At 38.6% G+C, this 10,809-nt stretch overlaps 1 protein-coding gene across 1 annotated transcript in view; it reads right to left on the bottom strand.

The window, feature by feature from the left end:
* Positions 1-60: 60 nt before the first annotated feature.
* The window catches only part of LOC122084617 (calmodulin-interacting protein 111-like), a 27,052-nt gene continuing 16,303 nt past the window's right edge, over positions 61-10,809 (bottom strand). The window contains exon 5 of the mRNA XM_042653014.1: positions 61-1,421. Within this exon, the coding sequence (XP_042508948.1) occupies positions 1,070-1,421 (352 nt within the window). The 3' untranslated portion in view covers positions 61-1,069. The remainder of the gene's footprint in view (positions 1,422-10,809) is intronic.

Genomic DNA, 10,809 nt, shown 5'->3' with positions numbered 1-10,809 from the left:
CCCCCCCCCCAAAAAAAAAAAAACAGAACAATGGAGAAAGAATGAAGATGGGGAGAGAAGGCAGCCATCAATAGCCATCAGCAGCAGCAAAGCTGAAAGAGGGAGAGACAATGAGCAGGTACAGAGGCACAGTCAACGATCTCCTTGGTCACACAACCCCATCTTTCATGGTGACATTGAAAGTGAAATACAACGGCGACGGTGATGTTTCCAATTAACCCCATGGGGATGGGTTTGTCAATATAGAGTATACTGTAGGGACCCAATGACCCATGCATTTTTATTCTAGTAGCCCAACTGGGTCGAAGTAGTTTTACTCTTTTGCCCAAACTAACTGTAATTTGTTTGGACCTGTCATTATCACACTTTTTTAGTGCATATGTGAAATGAAGTTATTTTACCCTTGCCCAAAGGGAAGTGTGTAATACCTGATGGGGTGAAAAAATAAGGTTATAAGTTATTTTGACACCTTGATGGGTGTTCAAGGTGCCAATAAGAAAATCCCTATATATATTTACATATTGCATAATAAGGTGTTTTATGCTTCAAAACTGTATTTTGCATGTATTATAAGCACATCCATGTGTTTCTTGACCATTTCCATGTGTATCTTTAGTGTATCTTGTGTCCCACCAATACGATAGGAAACGTCTCTTAAAAGTTAAAATCACCCTTCTAGTATGCAAGGTTTTAAGTATCCTACCGTATCCGCCGATACATATTGTCTCCTTAAGGTACCAATACGATACGTAAAAAAAAAATTGGTATTAACACATGTAAGAAACCTCATCCTTTATATATAACCTATTGAAGGCACTTGTCTTGTCATACTTTGTTCTCTTTTTTATACATGATATACTTCACATATTACTTATCAATAGTGTTTACGCTTAAAAACAGTATTTTGAATATATTCTAAGCATTTCCATATGTTTCTTGACCATTTCCATATGTATCTTTATTGTATCTTGTATCTCTCCAATACAATGTGATACATCTCTTAAAAGCATCCTTCCGTACAATACCCGATACCGATACTTTAAACCTTGCTCATAGTACGAATGGAAACTCAAAAAGAGAAGATATAAAGAAAAAAGAAACAAAATGAACACCCAAAGACAACGCACAGAACGAATATTGAAAACAAAATACAGGGAAATAAAAAGTAGGGACATAAAAGGGCCTCTGGACATAAAGGTGGGAAAGAATATCTAACCACAGCAGGTGCAGCTTTGCTAGCTGACTCAAAAACTTCATGCAATGCTTGCTCACTTTCACCATAGTATTGACTTACAACCTCAGGTCCATTTACAGAGAAAAAGCTGACACCAGTATCACGAGCACATGAATGAGCCAAAGAAGTTTTTCCGGTCCCAGGAGGGCCATGGAGAAGGACGCCCTTTATGGTTTGTAAACCAAGACTGAGTAAGTTTGAAGAGTAATGAATATTAGTTCTAAATATTTAAAAAAAATAAAAAAAAATAAAAAAATAATAAAAAAATAAATCACTAAACACAAACAAAATAACAATAGTCCCATGTCATGGTAATACATACATAGTTTTTAAGGCGGTAAGGCGATGGAGGCGTTTAAGGGTCTTTCAGAGCGCTTTAGCGATAAGGTGGGCATAAAGCATCGCCTTATCTACTAAAGCGTTCCTGTGTAATTTTTTTTATAAAACCAATCTATTTGGCTCAAATCCTAGTTAATCCTATTACTCATATGTTAAATAAATATTAAAGGTTTATATTCATACCAATGTAAGATATTCATCAAGAAAACAAATCAATAAAGTGAATAAACTAAGTTCATCTTCATCAATTATGAATCATCAATCATCATAACATATTAACATATAATATAAATACATAATTATGAAACAAAATTATAAATATAAAGAAAAGAAGACATAAAGAATACAAGTATTTATTATACTTACCTCTATGATGCCAAAATGAGTGCCTAAGCCCTAAGGTCATCCACTATATTTCTACTCCTGTCAAAGAAGAATGAAGCTCACCGCTGCCGGAGCAAAATGGTCGTCTGGATCAGTGGTTCTTTCTTGTTCCTTGATTCCTTCTCAAAGCTCTTTCTTAAAACCCTTGACAAAATCCAAACCCTGTTTGTGAATCGTGTTTTTGTTTTGTTTGTTTTGGTTATTTTTGGTGTAGTAAAGTTGATCCCATACATCTCAAGTGTTAACAAAATCATACACCTACCAATAAAAAAATCTATATTTGGAATCTCCATCAAGTAATTTTAAAATATGTTTTAAAAAAAAAAACCCTCATAGGCTTTGTTTGGTTGCAAGGGGAATGCAAAATTTTCATGTAAAGTGGAATTTTTTTCCCAGAAAAACTAAATTTAGATGTTTGATTGTAAGGGAAATATATTTTACATGTGAAAAAAATGTTCACTTTACCATTAAAATTTCCCTTTTTATTTCCCCACCAAAATAGGAAGAAAAAAAAAAACCCTACTCTCATGATCTCTCCTACGCTTGCGACTCTCACCCCGCTCATGACTCTCAATGATCTCTCTCTCACGCGACTCAATTGGTTTTTTTTTTACCAAAAGACTTTGGGTTTGAGCCAGATGGAGCATTACTAACCTGTTGGGTTTGTTTTGCCCAAAAAACTTTTGGAATAGGCCTTTCAGTCGTTATCACTTGTGATCTATTATTGTTTTCTTTGTGATCATCTTTTATATTATTTTAAATATTTATTTATGCTGCATTCATTTGATATATAAAATAAAATGATTTTTTTTTTGTTAGTGATAGAACATAGTATCTGATGACATTTGATTTGATTTGGTACAGACCATGAATGACCTGATTCACATAACCAATATAAATTTTGAGTTGGGTGGGTTTTGGATTGAAAAGTGCTCTCCCCCACCCCCCATTTCTTTTAAAGAGTTTGGTTGGATTATTAGTTTTTTAAAATTTTACATCTATTTTACATCCAACCAAACAACTATGGTAAATTAATTTCACTTCACTTCTGTTGCAACCAAACGACTCGAAAGGGAAAAAAAAATCGCTTCACTTCACTTCACTTCCCTTCCCATTTCCCTTGCAACCGAACGCAGCCCTAAGGCGCCACTTCACATAAAGCGGAGCACTGCCTTATCATCTCTAGACCGCATCAGCGCCAAGGCGCTGGTAAGGCGACGCCTTAGCAGTGCCTTGAAAACTATGAATACATACATACACACATACATATATACATGCATATAAGCATACATTTATACAATAAAAACCAAATAACTTGATTTTATGAGCAAGTATGAAAATAAAATCAAGAAACAAAAAGATCGATGCTATAGTATAAGGATCGACATATAGAAATCCCCACCCAACCCAACTCATCCACTATAGAAGCAGTTGTGCTATGCATGTCCAAGGAAAAGACAGGACAATCACTGTGACTTGAAATCATAACATGACCAAGAAAACAGTACTGGAAGTCTGTGGAGATGCAGACCAATGTCACCTTTCTCATAAAGCGTAAACGACTTCAAGCAAGCTTCAAACTCCACAAGTTACTGAGTGACCATAAGGCAAGAGTTATATCATGTAGCAGGAATATAAGAATAACTTAATCTGGATGCAAATTAACAATATCGTCTTGCTGGTGACAACTTCCATGCTTGTCATTTGTCCAGCTTACTAATTATTTTTATAGGTTTTTGACTTTCCTTGGTCTTGATTGCATATCATACACACAGAAAAAATAGACGCGTTTTCCACAATGTTGATCCAATTTCTGCAGTCTCTTTCAGAACAGTTTAACAAAATCTCCCCAACTCTCCATGTCAAATAACCTACAATTAGTACAACTTCAAGGAGGGAGATGAAAGTAAGATAAGGTTTCTGGAATATTGGCATGGTTTATATAATTCCAAAAACGAGACCTCCAAATTAACAGTAAATCTACGGAGACTGGCCCCATTAAATGCACTTGACATTGGGATCGAAATAGTGCACACAAACTTGTTGAGCAAGGTGTTGTGAGTGTTGTCATTGTTGTCACCATATTCAGTTGGGCAACACAATCACCAGAGAATGGATGCATTGTTAACGTGAAGAGAAAGAATGACCAATTGTGAAGAAGAGCAGATGACAGCAGATCTGAAGAGTTCGACACTCAATGCACTTTGTTCGATGCTGAACAGAGATGTGTCGATGTCAACAAAGGGATACTCGACATCAACCGGGCCTTACCAAGTGATGAACAGAGGATATCTACTGTAGATCTGCATTTCTAAGGAAATCGACTTTCAATGCGTTCTGTTCGACACCTAATATAGAGATTCGCCGACGTCGACTTAGGACGGTCGACACTCACCCAACGTTGATTAAGCCTCATTGAACATTGAAGCAAAAGCACTTGTCATCGAACACAGAAACATGTGGTTTACTCTTACTAGGTTATTATGTGCCATATATAAGGGTTATGTTGCATATGAAAATAAGAGTGAAACCCCAATCAAGAGAAAGAAAAGGAAGAGAGTCTCCAAGAAGAAAACCCTAGAAGAGATCCTCGAAGCCACTCGTTGAAGCCATCAAACATCATACTGTGGGAAGGGATTCTTCAAGTTTTCACAGAGAAGTCAAGGGTTGAGAAGGAAAGAAGAGAAGAGGTTGAGAGCAAGCCAAGGGTTTTGTGGGTTGAGACACAAGAAGCTTTCAAGCCTTCGTAGCTTGATTGATTGTAGCCCTAGAAGTAAAGAGGAGAGGAGTGGAAGTGGTAGAAAAGGAATAACCTATCTATTTTCCTTCCTTTCATATACCTGTAAGCCTAACTGTAGTAATAGGTAGGTGTTTGATAAAATACTTCAGTCAGTTTTGTGCTTTGATTGAGAACATCTTTGTATGTCATTTTAATCATATCATTGTGGCTATCAAGTAGGTTCTTGCCAGAGGGGTTGGTGCTCCTTGCAGTGGGTGCTACTAAATTGGGGGTTAGTGTTCCTAGCAGTGGGTGTTGCTGAATTGTAGTGTGCATCATACCCAAGCTAGATTTGGATTGTAGTCCAAGTAGCCAATTGCACTGTGGACGTAGGCACATAGCCAATTTGTGAACCACGTTGAACACTGTGTTGTGGCTTGTGATGGTTGTGTGATTGTGTGCCTGCTCAATTTGTGCAATTTTCCCTACACAATGAAAAGTTTCAAGAGAACCTGCATTCACTGATTCAACCCCCTCTCAGTAATGGTGTGAGTTCAACAAACCCTTAGAAGAAACCTAAAGGATCATCAGACAAGCATGTGTTGATTCTCAGAGACCACAAGCTTCTCATAATTACCAAAATGACGATGATGAGCGAGTAGCCAAAGTCACTCAAAAAGAGAATTTCTAGTAAGGTGCTTCTAATTCTATTGTTAGCTGTCTTTAGAAGATTCAATTGCATCTTTGAGAATTTAGCCAACTCCACCACACACTGAAGCTCTCATTTTCACCCTACAAGTTTAATGTCCAACCAATACAAAGAAGGGAATTATCAACTGCCTACCACATGCTAGGGATATGGAGTGTTTAGTATACTTCCCATATTGAAATGATCAAGGTTCTAGGTTTCAGTTTTGAGCTTGGTTTCGACAAGGCTTGAAACTGAAATATTTCGACCAAGACCGAAATTTTGGACTGCACCTATACATTGTTTGTTACAAAGAGTAAAATATATCAGAATCAATAATACAAGCAACAAATCACCCCTATACCCATCCTAGATTCCTAGACTCCTAGTACCGCATCGAGTTTCGGGCAGGATTTAAACCACTAGAATGATGATGCAGAATGTAACAACAACAACAACTCAGCCTTATCCCAACTAAATGGGGTCAGCTACATGGATCCGTGCAAAGACAAGAAAAATAACGATAATAATAAAAGAAAGGGACATAAGAATAACTCAGTAAAATCCCAATATTGCGATAGTGCTTATTGTGATGAAGGCTTTGATTCTCCTCAGCATATTACTAAATTGGGTCAAGATAGGATAGAAGAACGAAAAGGCCTCATGGATCCCAAACAAAATTTGTGCACCCTACAGCCTTTTCACATCCACTAGACATTTGTTCTTCACGGGTGGGTTGTCAAAATATCCTCGGAGTCAAAGAAGGTGATATAGATGGTGCAAACACCGGACGAACTGAATGCAACAGAAGAGGAAGACCGCTTAGATGTGGAACAACCAATAATGGCAGTGGAAAACAAGAAGATTGCGGATCAAGTAACGTGATGCAGCACTGAGGACGTATAAAAGGAGGAGGAAGAGGGGAGTCGGCCAGGGCAAGGACAGCTAAGGCTATTAGTTTCTTTGATGTGATTTATTTGTTTCTATTTTCAGTAGTCAATAGTTTCTAATTTCAGTAGTTCCTAATTCCTAGTTTCTATTTTCAGTTTTAGTAACTAGAAGACTTTCTATTTTATAAGTTTCCAATTTCAGTTTTTAGTAACGATGATAGCTTCTAAATTGTAATCTTCCCATCAAAGTTATAAATAAAGAGGAGGGTTCACATAAGCCTCCACGACTTTATGAACCCAAAATATGCTGCTGCCGCTGCTATGTCTCTGCTGAGAAGTGTCTAGTGTATGATCAAGGCTGATGGGACTAGTGTTTGATCTGGTCGACGCTCTGCGGTGAGAAGCCCGAGTGGTTCCTTCTATCTACTGTTCTCTTTATTATCTTGTTCTTCAATCATCTCAGGTACAGATCTGTTTTTCTTCTTACTGTTAGAAATTTTCAGAATTCCGTACACCGACCCTTAACTTCTCAGACTACCCAGCCATCTGATGGCTCTCATATTCTGGTTGAGTGTCACCCCAACTGGAAGGATGGTTCAGTCCAAATTTTAGGTCAATCAGACCTGGGGTTTGATGGTTATGAGAAATCTCCCTATCCTGGTCGATTCCAGTGAACCCAGTTTTTCTGCCCAGAATTTTGAATCGGTTTTCTGAATGTGTTTATTGCCTTCAGCATTGTTCTCCATTGATTCAATCTCATTCATTGGAGAGTTAAGTTCTTAATTTCCTGGTAACCATTCAGTTACAGAACTTCTTAAATACTGAGATTGATTGGCTGGTTCTTTGTTTATTGATTTCAGTTTTGCTACTACTCTGTTATTGAATTATTTGGTGTTTGAATAGGTGTTCATTGAGAGTATCCTGCTGTTTTGGAACTAGGTTGACTTGTTGATTCTAGTTCTACATTATAACGACGGGAGCCAATGCAATGGAAGCAATTCCCCGACATGAGTTCGTTCTCCACTATGATTTTCCATACCTAACTACAACCCCAAAGCTTTATATTATTGATATTATTCGCGTTGCAAACAAGGAGCAATTCACCCCAACTTGTGATCTTTTATTTTTACCATTCTACAAAACTCATGCTCGAGTTTTTCTCAACACCAGAGGAAATGATACATCCATTTGGGTATCTAGACGGAGATGAACCTGGTCCAATTTGGGTCTTTGGCTAGTAGAATCTTTTAGGAATTTTATTCATTTCTACTTTGGGATTAATATGCAATAGTAGGAGATAGCTATTAGGATTTAGTTTCTAAATTGGAGTAGGTTTCCTTTTCATGTTGGGTTTCTTTTATTATGATACTATGTAACCATGCAATTAGAATTTAGATTTGAAGAATGAAATAGTAAAGTCCTTGTTAGTGCCTGCATGGCCTAGTGTGTGCAATTTCAAATGAAATATTGAAATTTTTGTGAGTGCCTACATAGCCTGGTGTGTGAGAGTTTGCGAGTTTCTTCCCCCCCCCCCAACCTTTTCTTCCTGTGCGATTTCCTCTCTCCCCTATGATGGAGAACCCTTAGAGAAGAAAGGGAAAATCAGAATAGAAAGGGGGAAAAAGGAGAAGCACACACTAGTGCACAACTCAATATATTCATTAAATAATCAAAGTCACTCTCTAAATCTTCAATCGATTACAGTCAATATATAGGAAAATAGGAACATGAAATTAGAAACTTAACTGAAATAGAAACTAGCCTAAACTAGGAAACAACTATAAAAAGGAAACCAAAAAAAAGAAATAAATCCTACTCCTACGTTCAAGTCTGGAAAATAAAAGCATGAAATAAAATACCAAGTAAACTACTAATTTTATTTCCAACCCTTGTTGGACCAAAACCCTGGGCTAAACCGGTTCTTCTTGGCTCTTGGCTTCCAAAGCCGGTCATGCTGGTCCAAACAAGAAAGGGCAGTTGTATCTGCATCAACTCTCCTCCTCTAAAAAGAACTCAACTCCGTCGAGTTAGGGAAAGGACCGAGGAGACCGTCTGAAGGAATACGCTGAATGAGGAACGAGCCCACCATCTTCTTGAGCTTAATTTCAGGAACATCTTTGGCAGGATGAAACTTCATAGTCTTGTTGGCATGCTTGAAGGCATAGGTATTGGCATAGCCACAATGCTGTACCTTCTTATCAAACAACCAAGGTCGACCAAGAAGGATATGGCACACCTTCAGAGGGAGGACATCACATTGAACTGTATCCTTAAATCCACCAATAGAATATGTGACCAAGCACTTATCTGTGATTTTGAGATTAGTGTTGTTCACCCAAGCAACCTTGTAAGGATTAGGATGTGGTTCTGTATTCAATCCCAGCTTACGAACAACGTCTTCAGAGACAACATTAGTGCAACTGCCTCCATCAATGACCAAGGTTAGCAACTGATCATTGCACTTCACACGAGTCTGAAAAATACTACTGCGACGCCAATCTTCATTTTCAGTGGCCTTCTGAGTGGTCAACACATGACGAATGACATAAAAAGGATGTTGGTCTTCATCACTGAGAGTGTTATTGACTTCACCTGTTGCACACTCTTCTCGTAAATCAACTGTGTCAGAACCAAGTTGCTCTTCGGGAATATATGGTATAGGAGAATCCTTATCAATAAAAGCAACCAAACGGTTGGGACATTGAGCACTGATATGTCCAAATCCATGGCATGAGTAGCACCGAACTGTAAATTTTGAAGAATCAAAAGGTTTACCTGAACCACGCCGAGGGGGTGAGTATGGGCGAGTAGGCCGTGAAGATGACATTTCAGAGACATGTCGAGGTGGAAAATATGGCCGACTAGGTCGTGAAGAGGCTATAGATGTAGCACTAGCCTGTGATTTGCTAGATGACCTCTCTTGGGTAGGAGACTGTTGCCAAACGGAACTAGTACCTCGAGAAAAAGTATCTACAAAATTTCTCCAATTGTATTGGCGTTTCAGACTTTCCTCAACCTGATATGCTACTTGTACGGCGTCTTCCATGATAGGCAATCGACTAGATGCAAGGGAAACACTAAGTTGAGGGTGCAAAACATTGCGAAATAGTGCCACTAATACTTCTTCATCCCACTCAAAGTCAGAACGAGTGGCCAAATAATAAAATCTAGCAACATACTCTTCAACGGTCAAATTCTCTTGTTTCAACTGTGCAAACCTGAGATGCATGCGTTGCTTGTAATCAGAAGGCAAGAATCGCCGATTCATGACTTCATACATTTTAGCCCAAGTAGTGACCAAACCACTGCCTCGGGTTCGGTTCTGTTGTTGTTGCTTGATCCACTAGACTCGGGCCGTGCCTTTCAGTTTGGCCTCTGCAAATAGGATCTTTCGAGCCTCAGTCAACCCGTACCATCTGAAGAATGTATCTAAGCTGTGAATCTAGTCATGAATCCAGTCAAGGTACAATTCTGGATTATTGTCTCCATAAAAATCAAGGACATCCAATTTTGCTGCTCTTTCTGCTCCATCATCATGTCTACCAGTCCCATATGGTGGTGGAGGTGGAGGTGGTGGTGGTGGTGTATGATGTGGTAGTGGTGGTGGTAGTGTTACTGACGAATCCTGTGGAGTGGTGTTGGAAGAATCCCCAGATTAAATAGGACTCTTTCCTTTATCTGCTGGCACCAAACGATCAATAGAAACTTGCATGAATCCCATGGAAACTTACAAAGATTCCACCATTGTTTTTAGGGACGTGACCATGTTAGTGAGAGCATCAAATTTTGTATCAGTTTCTCCTTTATAAGAATTCAGCTGTTGAACAACTTCACTATTGGCTACCATGGTGATGATTAACAAAATAGCATTCAAAGAATAATGGTAGAATAGTAAATAACTGGAGGCTTAAAGGGCAAGGGCAAAATAGTAAATAACTTTTTTTTGGCAAAAATTGTAATTTTATTTTGGAAGTTCAAATGACACCACAAAAGGGTGTGTCACGTCACGTGTGGGACAGGGGTTTAATTGGAAATAAAAAAAAAATATGGGACAAAAAGGGGAATAATGGAAGAAAGGGAGGGGTATTTCTGGCAAGTCAGAAGAATTTAAAATAAAAAGAAGAAAGAAAAATAAGATCGTGGGTTGGGGGTTTCACTGACAACGGGGAGGAGGGGATCTCTTACTCAGAGATGGAATCAACACCAGCAGGGGTCGCTTCCAACGATGGGAACAGCGGCTTACGAGAAGGCTGAAGCAAGATTTCAGGCTGGCAAGATGTTCAAGCATAACAGGCGGTGATGGAGGAAATCCGGAACAGGTATGTTCCCGTCTTCTTGCTTCTTCTTCTTCTTCTTTTCTTCTCTGCTCCTTTTCTTTTGTTCTTCTTCTTCGTCGACTCTCTCTTCTTGCTGCTCTTTTTCTTTCTTGGGATGCTGGACAAAGGAAGAGGAGATCGGTTTTTTCTTTTTTTTTTTTTTTTTTTGGGCTGTTGGACAAAGGAAGAGGAGACTGGGTTTTTTCTTTTGCTGTCGAAAGGAACAGAGGGTAAAAGAG

This window comes from Macadamia integrifolia, chromosome 1, assembly GCF_013358625.1.
Source record: "Macadamia integrifolia cultivar HAES 741 chromosome 1, SCU_Mint_v3, whole genome shotgun sequence".
Classification (NCBI taxonomy): Eukaryota; Viridiplantae; Streptophyta; class Magnoliopsida; order Proteales; family Proteaceae; genus Macadamia; species Macadamia integrifolia.
The sequence above is the reverse complement of the archived record's forward strand: the minus strand, read 5'-3'. Positions and strand labels throughout refer to the sequence as shown.